The sequence below is a fragment of the Phyllostomus hastatus genome, unplaced genomic scaffold (assembly GCF_019186645.2).
Source record: "Phyllostomus hastatus isolate PE091 unplaced genomic scaffold, TTU_PhHast_1.1 phas_contig_210, whole genome shotgun sequence".
NCBI lineage: Eukaryota > Metazoa > Chordata > Mammalia > Chiroptera > Phyllostomidae > Phyllostomus > Phyllostomus hastatus.
Window position 1 is genome coordinate 17124806 of NW_025333737.1, and position 19543 is coordinate 17144348.

At 39.4% G+C, this 19543-nt stretch overlaps 1 protein-coding gene across 2 annotated transcripts in view; it reads left to right on the top strand.

Moving 5' to 3' along the window:
* Positions 1 to 594: 594 nt before the first annotated feature.
* Positions 595 to 19543, top strand: part of INTS2 (integrator complex subunit 2) — a 46076-nt gene continuing 27127 nt past the window's right edge. Inside the window, exons 1-11 of one of the 2 annotated variants that reach the window (XM_045837396.1) lie at positions 595 to 1012; positions 2239 to 2545; positions 3209 to 3347; positions 6375 to 6477; positions 7636 to 7749; positions 10552 to 10682; positions 10923 to 11096; positions 12982 to 13208; positions 14886 to 15011; positions 18900 to 18971; positions 19060 to 19174. In XM_045837396.1, the coding sequence (XP_045693352.1) occupies positions 1003 to 1012; positions 2239 to 2545; positions 3209 to 3347; positions 6375 to 6477; positions 7636 to 7749; positions 10552 to 10682; positions 10923 to 11096; positions 12982 to 13208; positions 14886 to 15011; positions 18900 to 18971; positions 19060 to 19174 (1518 nt within the window). In that variant the 5' untranslated portion in view covers positions 595 to 1002. Of the gene's footprint in view, positions 1026 to 2238; positions 2546 to 3208; positions 3348 to 6374; positions 6478 to 7635; positions 7750 to 10551; positions 10683 to 10922; positions 11097 to 12981; positions 13209 to 14885; positions 15012 to 18899; positions 18972 to 19059; positions 19175 to 19543 lie in introns of both variants that reach the window. The other variant, XM_045837395.1, reaches the window with a different exon arrangement.

Consider the following 19543-nt stretch of genomic DNA (forward strand, 5'->3'; position numbering starts at 1 on the left):
AATACATAACATGTAGTATGTGTATTTGTTTCATAAGATGTATGTTTCCATTTAAAACTGGGTATATATGCATGTGTTCTGAGACATAATTCGAAATGTATTACTGTGCGTCAGGTGGAAAAAAGAAACGCTGCAACACACATTCGTTCTCTTCTTTGCTGATTTTTCATATGAAAGCAGACCTTGTTTTTAAAGAGATCATCCCTTTGTCAAAGCCTTGGAAACTGTCAAGTATGAAACACCGTCTCTGTCAAATATTCTTGTTTCCAGCTCCTAACACAATGTTTTGTAAACGGAAGGTGCTAACTAAATACGCTACGATTGAACCAGGTACTACAAAAAGTATGAATAATATAGAGGGTAGTGGTTCTTCATCTTTTCTGGGTGATCGGACTCCTTTGAGAAGTTGAAATTTTGGACCCTCTTTCCGAACCTGCCAGGCACTGAAAATTTCTGCAGACTGCAGAGAGAATTCCTGAAGCTCCATCCATTGCGCTCTAACGATCCACTGACCCTAACTTAAGAAACCTGAAATGAAGACCTTTAACTACCGTGTGTGAGGTCGAGAACGAAAGAAGGCTCGTGATTAGATTACTTTTTAAATTCTCTTACAAATCCTAGGATTCCAGAACTTTGGTTCAGAGAGGGCTCAGGCTGAGATGGAAAGAAGAGTACAGTCTGTTCCGGCCAAAGAATAATGGGGATAACTATAACATTCCTTTTACCTACGTTAAGTCATTTGAATGCCAGCATAATCCTGTAAAGACGAAACTGCAGCTCAAAAGGGCTTAATGACAGCGGTTAGGGTGAGGAAAACGCACTCCCGACACAGTTCCAAAAACACACTTCGGAGGTGAGAGTGTGCGGGGCAAACAGCAGGGGAGGAAGGGGCGGGGCCGCGCACGCGCACCGTTGCATCAGTGCCGACGTCCCTGGGTTTCCTCTCACAGCCACTCTTCCCTTCAATCCAGTACGGTGGCCGACGGGAGCCAGACGCTGGGGATGAATGAAGGTGCTGGGTGCAGGTTGAAACACTCTCCTCCGCTTTCTGTTCCCTTCAGTCTGGGTTCGGCCCTGGTGCGGTGTCCCCGTCCAGCCCTCATCGCACCGCTGACCTGATTGGTCCTGGCGTCACTTCTTGGTGCTCGGGTCGACTCGGGGCACAGCTAGGGTCTGGGAATCCAGGTTATCGCCTAGGCCCAATTTCGGACCGCGCTGTCTATTTCTACCGCGCTCCGCCTCTGAGACGCGGAATCCGGGTGGGGTCCCGGGAGGTTAGAGGGTAGATCTTCAGGTACGAAGCTTCCGCTTCTCAGGCCTCAGCGCGTTACCCCGTCCCTGTCTGCACCCCGCCTGACTCTTCGCAGCCAGAGGGACTGGTTAGTTGTCGTTACCCCAGGGGTGAGACCTATGAGTGCACAGGGCACCTCTGCTCCTTCAGCCCGCCCCTCTGTTAAAAGGCCAACTCCTCCTGCCTAAAAGCAAAGCGGCGTTTCTGTCCACAGACTGTTACCCATGATGGCATTGGCTCACTGGTCCCTGTTTTTTTTTTTTTTTTCTTCATTGCTCCTGAGGACAGAGAAGTGCCCAAGTGGGACTCATCATACTCCTATAGCTGGGTTTTATTATTATTATTATTATTATTATTATTATTATTATTCCCAGAGTATATAGGATAGTGTTAAAGCCTCCAGAGTTCTGAATCTGGCATTGATTTTGACTGCCAAGGAGATTTACAAGTGCTGACTCTTGGAGGGTGGAAAGAGAAGCCTACCATTCTTTTCATAGGTTGGGCAGTCATGTGAAACTAAGGAGGCGCAGAAGAGGAGCATTCTTTTACTGTGCCATTCATTTATTTTTATTTTACCTTATGTCACTCATGTGACTGGTGTAATGGAGAAAGCCTTGGACTAGGATATGGTAGATGAGGATTCAGCCTTGGCTTTTGCTGCTAACTAGAAGTCCCATGGACTTCTTACTTAATCTCTCTACTTCATATTCCTTTTCAAAATAAGAGTATTAGGACAGGAGGTCCCTAAGGCTAGAAGAGACATTAGTAAACTGTTTTCTTTCTCATTTGCCAGATAGCAGTAGAAACATAGGGAGACTTTAATTGTGCTGGGAACCCATTGTCATAGGGGCTTATTACAGATAGACCACATTTTCCAGGGTATTTAAAAAGAGGGGTGCTTGAATGTGGGTGTTACACCCATGCTTTTACTTATTTTTAATCATTAGGATCAACGGTGATAATGACTGAGTGTACAAGCCTCCAGTTTGTAAGTCCTTTTGCTTTTGAGGCAATGCAGAAGGTGGATGTTGTGCGTTTGGCATCGTTAAGTGATCCAGAATTAAGACTTCTCCTGCCCTGCTTGGTGCGGATGGCGCTTTGTGCCCCTGCTGACCAGAGCCAAAGCTGGGCCCAGGATAAAAAACTCATCCTTCGCCTTCTCTCTGGAGTGGAAGCTGTCAACTCCATTGTCGCGTTATTGTCTGTGGACTTTCATGCCTTGGAACAGGATGCCAGCAAAGAACAGCAGCTTAGGTAATGTTATGTTACACAATATGTGCATTGGGGTATTTACTTGGATTCGCCAAAGAAGAAGGAATCAAATATTTCTTGGAGCTTTTTGGGCTTTCACTGGTTATACTTCTCTAGGAAAGAGAACATTGAGAGCCTAAACTTTGGGGAGCATTTTACTTAGTTTTTTTTCTATTTATAATTAAAATTATTTTGAATTCCATATTATAAAATGTTGCATAGAGAAGTTTGACTATATATACACTAATGTATTCGGGCTAAACTGATTAGGCCAGTTACTCTTGGTGGGAACTGGGTAGGGTAAGGTCCCCTCCAGTAGAAGGATTTATTGGAATCAGATGAGAGGTTTTTTTTAAAGCTTACATCGATTCCCCCAAATTCTGGGCAGATGTTTTGGTTTTCCCTCCTCGTTGTGAATCCAGTAGTGAGCCACTGTTGTTAGTGGAAGTGGGTGTTACCTATCATTTATGATGGAGTCTTTCCATTGGTTGTGAATTCCTGAAAGAGACAAACTAAATAGTATTTCAGAAGTAATACATTCGTGAAATGTATGAAAAGAATCCATACATTCTTTTGTAGATTATTTCAATAAAAGGTAACTTTTCTGCTATCGTTTCTATGCCACTGTTCTCTTAATTGCTGTTCTACACGTTTGTACTTTTTTAGGCATAAACTTGGAGGAGGCACTGGAGAGAGCATCCTGGTGTCACAGCTTCAGCATGGTCTGACGTTAGAGTTTGAACACAGTGATTCACCTCGTCGATTGCGTCTTGTGCTTAGTGAGCTGTTGGCAATTATGAACAAGGTACATTTATTTTATTTTTTTAAACCTACTGTAACTTTTTTTATTGTTGTGGAGTTACAATTGTCCCCACTTTCCCCATTACTCTCCCACCCTACCCACCCCCACCTCCCACATTCAATTCTCCCTCCTCCCTTACCAGCCACCCTGTGTCTTTGTTGGTGGGTCCTTTATACATGTTCCCGATGACCCTTCCCCTTCTTTGTCCTATTGCCCCCCTCCCCCCTTCCCCTTGGTTGCTGTCATTTTGTTCTTTATTTCCATGTCTCTGGTTCTATTTTGCTTGTTTGTTTTGTTGGCTAGGTTCCACTTATAGGTGAGATCATATGGTATTTGTCTATCACTTCCTGGCTTACTTCACTTAGCATAATGCTCTCCAGTTCCACCTATCCTGTCATGAAGGGTAGGAGCTCCTTCTTCCTTTCTGCTGTGTAGTATTCCATCATGTAAATGTACCATAGTTTTTTAATCCACTCATTTACTGATGGACACTTAGGCTGTTTCCAGCACTTGGCTATTGTAAATTGTGCTGCTATGAACATTGGGGTGCATAGGTTCTTTTGAATTGGTGTTTCAGGATTCTTAGGGTATAATCCCGGCAATGGAATTGCTGGGTCAAAGGTACATTTATTTTAATCACAGCTCAAAATATGCATGATTTGATGTCTACATATAGAAGGTAAAAAAAGAGGCAAGAAAGCAGACAGGAAGCGTCCTCTTCTACACATATTTCTATTTGTTACATGTTTGCCACTCTAAGGCTTGAAAGGATGAATGCCTGCCTTAATGGCTTTCTTTCTCTCATTACTGTTTTCTTTCCTTTATGCATATTCTGTATTTTCCATCATAGGAATTTTTTTAGTACGGAGTTCTTACAATGGCTTCTTCATACATAAGATTACCAAATTTGATAATACTTCTAAATGATACAGTTTCCCCCATAAAATGTGATGTATAGCTGAAAAATGTACACAGTTCCTTCAGGCACCGAATGAGCTCTGACTACCTGTTACATAGCAGCACGTAGGGAATGTCAGAGCTGTATCAATGTAGGGTGGTTGGCTAGCCTCACTCACCAGATGACTGAATTGTTCCACGTGGTAATGAAGACTGTTCAACTTCTCATTTCACCAAAATGATATATTATTTTAGGTCATGGACTCTTGGGTAAAATTATGGTTAGTTGAAACTCTAAATTTGAAATTTGTGAATGTCAGGGGTCTGCCACGTAAAGAACTAAATTGGCTCTTCATACTAAGATGGCTTAAATGAGATGAGGCCCAGAATTTTAAAGGAAAAGTTATGTTCGCCCTGGTTGGTGTGGCTCAGTGGACTGAGTACTGGCCTGTGACCCAAAGGGTCGCCAGTTTGATTCCCAGTTGGGGCATATAACTGTGTTGAGGGCTGGGTGCCCAGTTGGGGGTGTGTGAGAGGCAACCAATGGATGTATCTCTCACACATCAATGTTTCTCTCCCTCCCTTTCTCCCTCCCTTGCCCTCTCTCTAAAAATAAATAAATAATTTTTTTAAAAGTTATTTACTGTTAGAATTTCAAGGTCAGTTATAATAAATAAAGTTTAGTTTTATAAATTGTGAGAAAAAAACTAAATTCTGGTTTCAAATAAAATACTTGGTGAGGGGTGGGGGAGTGTTCATCTGTTTTAGGTAGTTGTTTTTTTTTTTAAGATTTTATTTATTTATTTTTAGAGAGGGAAGGAAGGGAGAGAGAGAGAGAGAGAGAGAGAGAGAGAGGGAGAGAAACATCAATGTGCGGTTGCTGGGGGTTATAGCCTGCAACCCAGGCACGTACCCTGGCTGGGAATCGAACCTGTGACACTTTGGTTTGCAGCCCGCGCTCAATCCACTGAGCTATGCCAGCCAGGGCGCTGTTTTAGGTAGTTTTTTAGGATAGGTTACAAATATTTTAAAAATTTCTTTCAATCACTATTATTTTCTTCTACTCTTTTATACTGTACTGAAAGTCTTTAATTTTAGCCAATATTTTCCCCACATCTTTTTCTCTGGCCTCACTTGATTGCTCTAATAAAATAAGTGCCCCTTCTCTCATGGGGGGTCCCCAACTTTTTAGTTCACACTCTCCAGCATGTGGGAAATGTGGTGATGAAACTACAGTAGGAAATTTTTTAAAAACTTAGTATTTTTATTAACTTTTTATTCTTTGTTTTTCTCCTAGTTCATTTGGAATTGAACATGAATTTATATTTGTTATACTGCTTTAAGTTTACAGTTCTTTTGCCTTTTTTTCAGCTACAACTTAATGTAGCATTAAGGTAGCATTTCTAGGTAGCATTTCTAGTCAATTTCTTTGGTTTCCCTTATCTTTAACTCCAGATATCTCCAAATATTTATATACACGTAAATTATAGAGACCTATATACCATGTCTGAATAATTAATGTGACTGCTAATTGGTTAAATTGGTTCAACTTAATGGAATACTACATATTCTGATACAGTAAATATATATACACACTTTATTTTTTTATTATTTATTTATTGTTTTAAAAGATTGTACTTATTTATTTTAGAGAGGGGAAGGGAGGGAGAGAGGGAGAGAAATATCAACATGTGGTTGCTTGTCACGCGTCCCCTATTGGGGACCTGGCCTGCACCCCAGGCATGAGCCCAAACTGGGAATCTAACTGACAACGCTTTTTGTCCACAGGCCTGCACTCAATCCACCGATCCACACCAGCCAGGGCATATATATTTTAAGTTAAAAAATTTTTTGTTAATTTTTTTGAGAGAGAGACACTGATTTGTTGTTTCACTTATTTATGCATTCACTGGTTGATTCTTGTATGTGCCCTGACTGGGGATTAAACCTGTAACCTTGTTGTATCAGGATGATGCTCTAACCAACTGAGGAACCTGGCCAGGGCCTGATGCAGTACACAAATATTAATGACGTATTAAGAGACATGGTGTGTAAGCTCAACAAATAATTATAAAATTAATATGAGATTTAATTACCTGAATTTAATAGTTCATCTTTTCTTTCTGATGAAAGGTGTCTGAGTCCAGCGGAGAATTTTTCATCAAGTCATCTGAACTGTTTGAGAGTCCAGTCTATTTAGAGGAAGCTGCAGATGTCCTTTGTATTTTACAAGCAGGTACTGTGATGAGTGCTAAGATACATTTTAGATACATTTTTGTTAAATGATACTGTATAACTTCTTAACATGGAAAGTACCTTAAAAGGTTAAGTCAAAAATGACTAATAGTAGGACAATGATTAAGTAAATTATATTTCATAGTATGGAATATTATACAGCCAATAAATGGTATAGTCAAAAAAATTTAATGATTTGGGAAAATGTTCACAATATGTTAAAACCAAAAAAAGCAAAGAGCAAAATGGTTCATAGAGTATAATCCCACTTTTGTTAAACATTAAAATAAAATATTTCAGATTATTAACTGACTGATGGGACGAGAGCTAGTTTTGTAACAGGTATGTACAGTCACATTTTAAGGTTAGCAGTGGCTGGGCTGGGTGGCAGCTCGCCTATCATTCTAGCTCCTGGAGAGGCTCAGGCCAGTGGATTGTGGGTCCCCGAGGGCTGGGAAACACAGCTCTGGGTACAGCAGGCATCCGCACTGGGCCTGGCACAAGTGCGGGGCTCCTGGGAGACTCCTGGGGTACCCTGTTGTTTAAAGAGTGGGGACCCAGCTCAGGCTGAACACGGAGCAGGTCACACTCCCCATGTTGGATAGTTGCAGGACCCCACCTGCAAGTGATGCCATGAGTTCTGCCCGGGCATCCAGAGAGTCCTGGTCTCTTTTCTTTAACTGCCCTTTTCAGGATTTCATTTTTAAAAATCATTATTCCCCAGCATTATTTTTACACACAGTGGACCATCTGATATCACTAGTGGGGCAGTGTACACCCTACTGTTAAAAAAAAAAGATATGGCAGATAAAAATGCAAAGAAGATTTTAATGAAAATAACTCTTTGCTGCACTGTAGCGGTGGCAGTGTTCTCTGTTGTGGTAATACAGTTGCCACTGGCCACATGTGGTTATGGGTTACTTGAATGTGGCTGATATGACTGAAGAACTAAACTGTTTTTACACTTTATTTAATTTAAATTTAAATAGCCACATGTGGTTGGTGGCTGTCCTAGTGGACAGTTCAGCTCTAGACTATGAAGATAAAATGCCTTAATTTAAGTGCTCTTAAGTGTCATCAGTGAAATATCAAGGTGTTTAATGTATAATGCACTGAAATATCACTCCCTGGTAGTAGCATCGACTTTGTTTTCTTGTAGAGCTCCCCTCCCTGCTTCCTATAGTTGATGTAGCCGAAGCCTTGCTGCATGTCAGAAACGGTGCCTGGTTCTTGTGTCTGTTGGTGGCCAATGTTCCTGATAGTTTCAATGAAGGTAAATATGATTTAAAAATGGGATATTGAAGAGATTTACCTGGGCATGTAAGGACCTATTTTTGAGCTGATAAAAAATACTTATGGGGTTTTATTTGATATTTTACCTTTCGGAAGTTTATTAGTGAGTACTAATTGTAGAAATGTTGAGTTTAGAGATTTCAAAATTGTTTTGAGATTAACAATTTAAATACAGCGAGTATGTAGCACAAATTTGTTTGTCGTTAGTTGCCAGTGCTGTCATAGGACAGCAAGAAGTACCGAAGAACTGGAAGATACGATCTTATGTTCAGGGAGCAAAGGGGAGAGAAGACACATCTGTGCCATAGCCCGAGAGCAACCCGTGCGCGGTGCGCACTGTGTGTGGTCGGGAGCCCGGCAGTTACACCTTTGCTTTTCAGCCTTATTGCTGTCAGTTCACAGGGGAGTGTAGGGAGGACATTGAGAAAAATCAAATGAAATTTTGACATCTGTTGCAAACTACTAGTGATTGAGAATTATTATTTGGGTATGAATGATATAAAAATGAAAACATTTATTGAGCAAGGTAATTTGTGAATTGGGAGCCAGAGAGGAAAAAGCACTGGACTTGGGGTTGTAATTTCTGGGCTTGTCACTTACTCTGTGTGATTTCTATGAAGATATTTAACTTCTCATCTGTAAAGTGGAGATATTGATAATATTTTCCTCATATTTCTAAGAGATTTATTGAACATCACATGATATGTGAAAGCTTTTTGGAAGCTGTGTCCTTGCTGATTTTCTGTGTGCGTTTTCTATCAGTCACTGAGAGAAGGGTGTTGATGCCTGCAGACATTGGTGGGTTTGTGTATTTCTCCTCTCAGGCTGACAGTTTTGCTTCATGCGTTTTGAAGCTGTTATTGGGTCCATGTACATTTAGGATTGTTGTAGCTTTTTGATGAATCGAGCCTTTTTGTTTTTCATTATGGAGTGGCCTTCTTTATCCCAAGTCTATGTTATCTGATAATTAACACAGCTGTATCAGCTTTCTTTCACTTAAGTATTTGCATGGTATATAGGTTTTTCCATTTAAAAATTTTTTAATCTGTCTGTTTCATTATATTTAAGGCAGGTTTCTTGGTGATGGGTTTTTTTATGGACAGGTAGGTTTTTAAAAAATTCAGTGGCAATCTGCCTTTTGAACTGGCCTATTTAGATTATTTATGTAGATGATTTAATGTGATTATTGTGGTGGTTAGATTTAAGTCTGTCATCTTGCTGTTTGTTTTCTACTTGTTCCTTCCATTTTTTCATTTTCGTTTTTTTATTTGGATTGAAACTTTTACAATTACATTTTATCTCACTGCTCTTTTTTTTTGAATATATGTTTCAGAGACACTCATATAGCATACTTTTTTTTAAAGATTTTATTTATTTACTTTTAGACAGAGGGGCTGAGAAAGAGAATGAGAGGGTGAGTAATGTGTGGTTACTCACAATGTGTGGTTGCCTCTCGAGCGCCCCATACTAGCCCAGGCATGTGCCCTAAGAATCAAACTGGCGACCCTTTGGTTTGCAGCCTGCACTCAGTCCACTGAGCTACACCAGCCAGGGCTTCACTGCTGTCTTATTCGCTATACTTCTTTCATTTTTTTCTTTGCATTTATTTATTTGTTTATTTATGTTTGTAGGGTTTACAGTATTCATTTTTAAGTTTTGGCAGTCTGCTTTCAAATGATTTTAAACCTCTTCATATGTAATGTACTAGACTTCTATTTATGCCTCTTGTCCTTTGTGCCATTGTTGTAATAGATTTTACTTCTACATGTGTTATAAAACTCATTTGCATACAGCATATATAAAAGTACATTTTTGCTACTTTTGCTTTAAAGTGGTAATTATATCATAAAGACTTTACAGACACAAGAGAAAAAAACTCTTTTTCTTTATACACATTTACCATTTCTTGGTGCTTTTCATTTCTTTTTGTAGTTACCCATTTTCATCTGGTATAATATCCCTTTAGCATGAAGAACTTTTTTTAAACATATCTTATAGTTCAGGTTTGCTGATAACAAATTTTCCCAGTTGGTGTTACTTATTTACTTTTAGAGAGAGGGGAAGGGAGGGAGAAAGAGAAGGAGAAAAATATTGATGTAGGACAGATACATCAATTAGCTGCCTTTTACACTCCCCCAACTGGGGACCTGGCCTGCAACCCAGGCGTGTGCCCTGACTGGGATTGAACCAGAGACCTTTCAGTTCATAGACTAGTGCTCAATCCACTGAGCCATACCAGCCAGGGCTTATTTTTATCTCGGAAAAAAACCCCAAAACTCATTTTGCCTTTATTTCTGAAAGATATTTTCATTGGGTATAAAATTTTAGTTTGACATTTTCATTTAGCTCTTTAAAGATGTCATTCTATTCTCTATGGTAATTTTACCCCTCTTCCTCTGTATATAATGTTTCTTTTTATCTTCTGGTTACTTTGTTTATTTCTTCTGGCTACTTTTAAGATTTTTCTCATCAGTGAAGTTAATTGAGTTTCTTGGTTTATAGATTTCATCAAATTTGGAAAATATATTTTTGTCTTCTATTCTCTTTCTCTTTTTGGGACTCCAACTACAAGTATGTTTGACTACTTGATATTGTCCCACAGGTCACTGTGCATTTTTTGTCTCTTTTCACTGGCCAGTTTTTGTTGCTATGCTTTCAGGTTTCCCGATCCTTTTGTTCTGTAGCGTCTAATCTGCATAACTGATTGATTCTCAAGGCTGAAAATATTTTTCTAATGCTTTACTTACAAAGCTTAAAGTGATAGAGGCCATTCACTATTCAGTTTGTAGGGGCCTGATCAAAAATGGAGAACGACAAGATGAAGAAAGCCTTGGAGGAAGACGCAGGACAGACGCCTTACGCTTCTTATGTAAAATGAATCCTTCTCAGGCCCTCAAAGTCCGGGGCATGGTGGTAAGAGATCTTATTTTTATGAGACAAAAGGCTTTGTATTAGGACCAGGAACTTTTCTCAAGATGGTTTTAGAATGTTGCAGAAAATTGTAGTTATATGTACTCGATGTATTACTTTCCTCTCTTGGTTTTTATGTTTTGTGAAACACCTTCCTCTAAACTTTGGAGGCTTTAGATTCTGAAGCATCCTGGCCCCTTTCCTTATGAAACTGAGTTTAACTTGTTTTCTTTGCTATGTTAGGTGGAAGAATGTCATTTGCCAGGCCTTGGAGTAGCTTTGACATTGGATCACACTAAAAATGAAGTCAATGAAGATGGAGTGAGTGACTTGGTTTGTTTTGTTAGTGGTTTGCTTCTTGGAACAAATGCGAAAGTCCGGACTTGGTTTGGAACTTTTATCCGAAATGGACAGCAGGTGAGGGATAAATACCTGTATAGGCCAATAAAGATCAGGATATTTAGGCAATCTGTGAAATAGGAAGAAACACTTTTAGAATGATGTCATTAGACCAGTGGTTCTTAAACATCTTAGCCTCAGGACCCTCCTGACATTTTACAAAATCATTGAGGATACCAAAGAACTTTTGTTTATATGCTTTTTTCTGTTGATATTTATCATATTAGAAATGAAAACTGAAATAGTTGAAATATTTATTTAAAAATAATAATACTATTATGTGTGAACCTAACATTTTGTTTTATATTTATTTATTTGCTTTTACAGAGGGGAAGGGAGGGAGAAAGAGAGGAAGAAAAACATCAATGTGTGGTTGCCTCTCGTACTTCCCCTACTGGGGACCTGGCCTGCAACCCACGCATGTGCCCTAGACTGGTAATATATTGGTTCACAGGCCAGCACTCAGTCCACTGAGCCACACCAGCCAAGGCTGAACCTAACATTTTTAATGAAAAATAGCCATGTATATATTTTTAACTCTTCACCCGAGGACATTTGTTTTTTAATGCTTTTAGAGAGAAAGGAAGGGAGAGAGAAACATCAATGTGAGAGAGAAACATTGACAGGTTGCTACCCAAACCAGAGATCAAACCCTCAAACTGTGTATGTTCCCTGACCAGGAATCAAACCTGCAATCTTTTGGTTATGGGACGATGCTCCAGCTAACTGAGCCACACTGGTCATGACAGCCATATTTTCTAAAGTAAAAAATATTCAGTGAGAAGAGTGGTGGTGTTTAACATTTTTGCAAATGTCTTTAATGTTTGGCTTAATAGCCTTTGGAAAACTGCACTGTACCCTTGTGAGAAAACAGTAAAAAGGGCTGATAATGTCTTAGTATTATTAAGGACTTATTTTGACCTTCCAGAACCCCTGAAAGTGTTTGGGAATCTTTAGGGTTCTAGGTAAGACCCATGGGAACTGCTGCATTAGGTCATCAAATAAGTTCTGTATCCAAGTTTTGCTTCATTTCTAGTCCGCTTGGAAACGAATGTTAAGCTTTGCTTTTAAAAAGGAAGGTAACATTTATTGTGTACCTTCTATCTGTTAGGCGCCGCGCTAAGCACTTGGTATGCTCATCTTCTGTGTAATGGTCCTTTGTGTACAGTAAAGTTTTCTTATTTGAACATAATATTATTATTCAAGCAGGTTTATCATATTTTACTTGGAAACACTAAAAATAATAACGAACATTTGCCTAGTCCATTACAGTTGGATCTGCCTTTACATGTATTATCTGTTTGTCTATTTAATGGATGTTGAGTGCCTGCCGTATGTCAGGCGCAATGATAGGCCCTGCCGAGAGATGACTAAGACATTATCCCTGCCTGAAAAGCTGTGGAGGTGACAGACTTATAGATTCCTAACTTACAGCAGCCCTGGGAGATAAATACTATTAATCAGATATTCATTTCCTTGTCATTAGGAAATTGGGGTCCAGAGAGGTTAACTAATGTATCTAACAGTACTTAATAGCAGAGCTGTTGTTTAAATTCAAGATCTGTGTCTCCAAAATAGGATCACTATCTACGTTACCACATGACTCCATTAGCCATTATGTATTTGAAAGTACCATTCAAATGATATTTTACAACTCAAATTGTTTATAATTAATTTAGTATTTTTTGTACAGTCAATCCAAATTAGGGTGAGTAGAGTATTCTTAAAATGAACCAGTGAATTTCGAGTTTTCTCTATTTGATTAAAATGAGATTCTGCAGTTATGACAGCCTCCTTAAAGGGGCCAATTTCAAGCGTCTAGCTAGGGAGCTTTGTTTGAACGTCATTTCGACTTACTAAGTGCTCCATGCTTTCTTCTTTTTGTGGCACATGTTTCTTACAGAGAAAAAGAGAGACCAGTAGCTCTGTCCTTTGGCAGATGAGAAGGCAGCTTCTTCTGGAGCTGATGGGCATTCTTCCCACAGTGAGAAGTGCCCGCGCTGTGGAGGAAGCTGATATGGAGACGGAGCCCAGCGTGACTGTGTGCTCGGGGCTGAAAGAAGAGCATGTTGTGAAAGCCAGTGCGCTCTTGCGTCTCTACTGTGCTTTGATGGGGATCGCTGGACTCAAGTATTCACTGATTTGATATTTTACCGTGTTGTCATTTTACCTTCTTGTCATCTCACCTCAAGAGAGGGAGCCAAAGGCCTTTTATTCTGAGGATTTGGGTTTTCTGTCAGGCTTAGTGGCCTGGCCTGGATCAAGAATAAAGACCTAAGACAAAACATCCCTAGCTGGGATGTGTCTGTCTGTTTGGTCTGATTGTAAATATAATTATGTAAATATGGGATGGCCAAAGTGGTTTAAGAAACATGTGACTTCACCACAGCTTGACATGAGTGTAACGAATGGTCTGTGAGTGATGCTTTATCTAGTCCGTGCAGCTAGTTGAAGTAAATCTCTTCCCTGTGTCCTATTACAACTGAGATCATAAATTACTTAACATTGATATGATGGGATTACTAAGCACAAGGTTTATTTAGTCAGTGCACTATATCCTTTTCAATAACGTCCTCAACTGTTTTACACGGTCTACACTTTGCATGTCTTTGGTACTTGCGAATTTCAGTTACCACTCTTTAGTTGTCACCATTCCCTCAACATCTGATAGCCTGGTGCATTGGCCACATCATTGTGTGAACTGCCAGTTTGCTGAGCGCTCTTTAAGCCAGTGTCACTGTGTAAATAACATGCACGTCATGATCAGTAGCCAGTTGCATTGTTTTTTTTTTTTTTTTTAAGTCTGTCAGCAACTGGCCACCACACATCTATTACTCAGTTTATGATTAGATAGCAAGGTAGGTAGTTTTATTGTCTCCTTATCGGCGATCAACCTATGTGGGCTGATAAGTCCCCACTGAAAGAGAGACTTAGCCAGTAAAGATGAAAGGGAAGCAAAGAAACAAATAGTGGTGCTGGTGAAAGTGACCGCGGGGAACGTCACAGAAGAGACAGCTGACTCATGAGAAGTTTGGCACAGCTGCCACTTGAGCGACCCTAGGTGTGTAGCCAGATGAGCTTAGTAAAGGACAGCTTGTCAGCGTAGATGGGGAATGTCATTGTGACAGAAAGGATGAAGTCTCAGAGGAAGTGGTGCTGGCCAGAATCTTCCCATGAAAGGAACTCCCAGCTGTTTCATGACTGGAAGTGCCAAAGATAAAATGTTGGGAGCTGATCCAAACTTAGCAGAGGGCACGACAGTTTATTAAGGCTTAGAGAAGACATTCACTCTGTTTTGACAAGGGCTGTTCAACCTATTGATAGTTTTTTCCTTTTTTTTTTTTTTACAAAGAAATCACTTTAATTCCCAATGAGTCTAATATTTTCAATGATAAAGTGCAATATAAATATTAGTTGTACTATTTTTTAATATCCCCAGCACTATAACCGACAAAGAGTTTTTAATGTTTTGACAAAAAAATTTAAAAGTCATGGTACTACTGGCAAACTATTCTGCATTGATTATTAAGATCGTGGTGCAGAGTTTGAGGCTGTGTGGTGATCTCTATGCTTCCACACTGTGTGCAAAATGAGCACTGCTTGTGGTTGTGCCTGAGGAGGAACATTGGTCGTACACTCCACAGCTGTGCTTCGGCAACTCAAGATGTTAAAGACTTCATAAATAGGGAGACGTTACTACAAAGCTCAGAATTTGTATCTGAATGGCTAACCTGTTGGTAAGTTCCTATTTCTTTTCCCTTCCTCAAGTAGAAAAAAGTAAAGCCTAGTCATGTGCTCCCCGTTTAGGCCCACCGAGGAGGAAGCTGAGCAGTTGCTGCAGCTGATGACGAGCCGCCCTCCCGCCACACCGGCCGGGGTCCGCTTTGTCTCGCTCTCCTTCTGTATGCTGCTGGCCTTTTCTACCTTAGTCAGGTAGGTACTTTCAAAGTTGCTTTATTTTTGTCAAGGTCTGCTTTTGTTCATTTTTTTTTAAAGATCTTATTTATTTTTAGAGAGGGAAGGGAGGGAGAAAGAGAGAGAGAGTGAAACATCAATGTGCAGTTGCTGGGGGCCGTGGCCTGCAACCCAGGCATGTGTCCTGACTGGGAATCAAACCTGTGACATTTTGGTTCGCAGCCCGCGCTCAATCCACTGAGCTACGCCAGCCAGGGCTTGCTTTTGTTCATTTTTTAATTTTTGCAAGTTGCAGTTACAGTCAACACTCAATATTTATTAGTGGCAGGGGTATAGCATAGTGGTAGACATTTCTATAACGTACATTCCCCCTAATAGGTCTTGAACCCACCTGACCCATGTATAGTTATTACAGTGTTATCGACTGTGTTCCTACGCTGCACTTCACACAGCCATAAGTGTTTCGTAACCGTCAATCTGTACCACTTAATCCCTTCACTTTTTTCACCCATTCGGCAACTGTCAGTTTGTTCTCTGCGTCCAGGAGTGTGTTTCTGTCTTGCTTGCTCATTTATTTTGTGTATTAAATGTCACATACAAATGAAATCATATGGTAATTTGTCTTTCTCTGGCTTATTTTACTTACGACAATACCTTCTAGATTCATCCATGTTGTCACAAATGGTAAAACTTCATTCTTTTTTTAGGCCCAAGTAGTATTCCATTGTATATATGTACCATTTCTCTGTCCATTTGTTTTTTGACTGGAGCATTTAATACATTTACATTTAATGTAATTATTGATAGGTATGCAGTTATTTCCATGTTGTTAGTTGTTTCTGATTGTTTTTGTAGCTCTCTGTTCCTTTCTTATTCTCTTGCTCTCTTTTGTATGTTGTTGACTCTCTGCACTGTTGTGTTTGGATTTCTTTCTCTTTATATCTCGTGTATCTCTTGAATATTTTTGGTTTGTGGTTACAATGTGCTTCATATGTACCAAACTATGTATGTTTGTTTGCTTGTTTATTTATTTTAATTTATTGATTTTTGAGAGGGGGTTGGGGAAAGAGGGTGAGAGAGAGAGATGGAGAGAGAAATAATCAGTTTATTGTTCTGTTTATTTGTGCATTCACTGGTGCCCTGCCATACCCGCAACCTTGTCTTATTGGGACGAACTACCTAAGCTACCTAGCCAAGAACAAAGAACAAGAACAAAGGCTTGTTCTCCTTTTTAAAGGTCAGCTTTTGCCTTGGCTGGTGTGGCTCAGTGGCTTGAATCCCAGTCTGTGAACTAAAAGGCCACTGGTTCAATTCCCAGTCAGGGCACATGCCTGGGTTGTGGGCCAGGTCCCTAGTTGGGGGTGTGCAAGAGGCAACCACACATTGATGTTTCTCTCCCTCTCTTTCTCCCTCCCTCCCCATCTCTAAAAATAAATAAAAACCTTAGAAAAGTAAAATTAAAAATCAGCTTTATCGAGCTGATTTTTACATACCATAAAATTCATCAGTTTTAAAGTGTATAATTCAATAGTTTTCAGTACAATTAGGAAGTTAACACAACCATCACCACCATCACATTTTAGAACATTTTCATCACTGCAGAAAAATACTGCTCATTCTATGTTCATTTTACCTTTTAAGATTTGTTCTCAATGGTATCTTGTAATTCTATTTAGTTTTTAATTTCTAAGAGCTCTTTTCCATTCTCTGTTCCTTCTGTACAGGGTCTTTGCTCCGTGGTGGCATGGTTTCTCTGGTATCTTTCATAATGACTGAAGGGGTTTTATTTGTCCTGCTTTCCTTTCTCTTCAGTTTCTTCTCTTTTGCCCCTTATTTTTCTTTATGGTCCTTATTTTTCAGGTTAGGAGCTTTTTAGCACAGGGCTTTGATAATTCTTGATTGTTTGTTCATATTTAAGGGTGGGAAGCTTAAAAGCAGATTTGAACTTCTAAGCGCATAGGTGGGTCTTTGGGAAGCCCTCAGGCCTATCAGAGTCTTAGAGAAGGCTGTCCTCTTGCCTGGAGAGTGCAGGTCTGACAGAAAGTCCTATAAATGAAGTTGAAAAGTCAGGGCTAACGGCTGCGAGATCTTAGCCTGCGGTATAGTGACCGTGGTATTAATTACCCTACTTTCTGAGGAATCCCTGGTTGACCCTCATTCTGAGACAGCCCCTTCTACCATCTCCGGAGAATACATCTCCCGTCTTCTCTTCTCGGGCGCGGGGGTTCATCTAGTTGTGTAGAATGGAGGAGGTGATTCAGAGGTCTGCTCCTCACGTCGACCTCCAGCATTTTTAATGTAGTCTCTTTCTTAGCGCTTAAAGAACCGCCTGAAGCCATTTCTGAACCATTTGGGGATTCTGTGGTATAAAGTAAATTGGTTTTTCCTCCTGGCAGTCCAATATTTTGCTTCCTCCACGCTGCCACTGCGAAGTCAGTTACCACTCATCCATATGTACTCTAGCTTTTGGATTTTTGTGTTGTTGTCCCTCAGCATCATCTTATGCATTTATGGTTTTTTAAGGAAATCCCTTTAATGTGGTTTGAGTGGAGTTTCAGGAGGGCATGAAATTAGGTGCATGAAATTCAGTTCTTTCATTCTTTTTTTTCCTTCTCTTTTTTAAAGCTGAGCCCTGTGGTCCACATCCTGTGTGGCATGAAATTCAGTCTTGCAATGTATTTTTTGTTTTTAAGATTTTACTTATTTCTAGAGAGAGAGGAAGCGAGGGAGAAAGAGAGGGAGACAGACATCCATGTGTGGTTGCCTCTCGAGTGCTCCCTCCACTGGGGACCTGGCCTGCAACCCAAGTATGTGTCCTGATTGGAAATGGAACTGGCAACCCTTTGGTTCGCAGGCCAGTACTCAATCCACTGAGCCACACCAGCCAGGGCCCTTTCCTTTTACCCGAAGTACTTTCTAAACATATCTAATTCTCATTATTTCTGTATGGTGGGTATTTTTAATCTGTATTTTATAGGGAGGAGAACTTCAGTTCAAAAAGATTATTTAAATTTGTTTTTCAGGGTCACTGTACCAGTAATTAGCATAGATGGCATTACCACTGAGGTCTGTCTTGCAGACTCTAATGGGTGTAATCTTTCTGCTACATAACACTTTCTTTTATTAGTGAAATGATTTAGGTGTGATTGAGAATGACCTTTCAAATGTTCTTAGCTTGGAATAGCAGGCTTTTCAGTGGCCTTTAATTTTCCCCATTTATACTGCAATGAAGTGGGAGATTGATGAAAATTATTTTCACAGGTCAAAGTTAACTTGTACTTTTCAATCTCAACTGGGAATTTTCTTTTAAAGTCATTGTTGGTATATTTTTATAACCATTTTACATACATGATGAGCAGTGGCTGTCTCTTTTTTCTATTTCTTTTTTCTCTTTTTGAATGTTGATCACTTATTTCCTACAATTTCAAATTCTCAAAATGTTTTTACAAGTTAAATTTCATTTTCCAGGTAAAAGATGAACTCACTTGTTACTGTCCTGGTACTCAGTTTGTGACTTTTTGAAGATTAATTTTTAACACTAGATTTTTTCTATACACATTAAGTATCAGCCGTTAATATGGTCCTTTTAACATTTTAATCTCAAAGGACCTTTGCTTTTTCAAGGAATGTGAGATGTTCACTCTCCCCAGCTTGCATATGTAATAACTAAGACTTTTGAGAGATTTTTGACTATTTACAGTACATTGTTGAAGGTCCTCATTCTTCATATCTCCAACTACTTCATGTTTCAATGGCAGTGGCCAATTCAACACGCTGTTAATTTGAATCGATGTTTCAAAATAGAGGAGAAAATAATTTCTACCTAAAATAATTTCAGAATACTTTCTGATTCTTATGCTAGTATATCTAAGTTAATCTGGTGACATTCTGGTATGTTTTATACAGTACTCCTGAACAGGAACAGCTAATGGTAGTGTGGCTAAGTTGGATGATAAAAGAAGAAGCTTATTTTGAGAGGTAAGGTGACTTCCTTGGTTTCAATTAGCTGAGTAAATGTTTCTTATCCTCTGTTTGGAAATTCATGTTTTCTTTTCTCTTTCAACAGCACTTCAGGTGTGTCTGCTTCTTTTGGGGAGATGTTACTCCTGGTTGCCATGTACTTTCACAGCAACCAGCTTAGTGCGATCATTGACTTGGTCTGCTCCACTTTGGGCATGAAGGTGAGTTCTCTTTTATTTTCCTTCTAAAGAAATTGTCTCTCAGCTGGGCATTTTCTTGTGGTGTAAAGTAAGTAGGTTTTCATTTTGAAGTAATTTTAGCTTAACAGTTTGAAATCAGGAACTGTTTGAAAAATTGAATTGTGAAAACATTTATTTATCAGGGTAATAGATGTTCAATGTAGAAAGCTTGGAAAACACAGTAAAGAAGGGAAAAATAGAATTCCATTGTTCAGAGGTATCAGATATACTATTGTCAGCATTCTGGTGTCTGTTCTTTCTTTAAATTGACATACATATTTTATAATTTTAAGGAACGTAGCAATATATGATGAGCATTTCCTCATATCAAATATTCTATTTTTTTTAAAA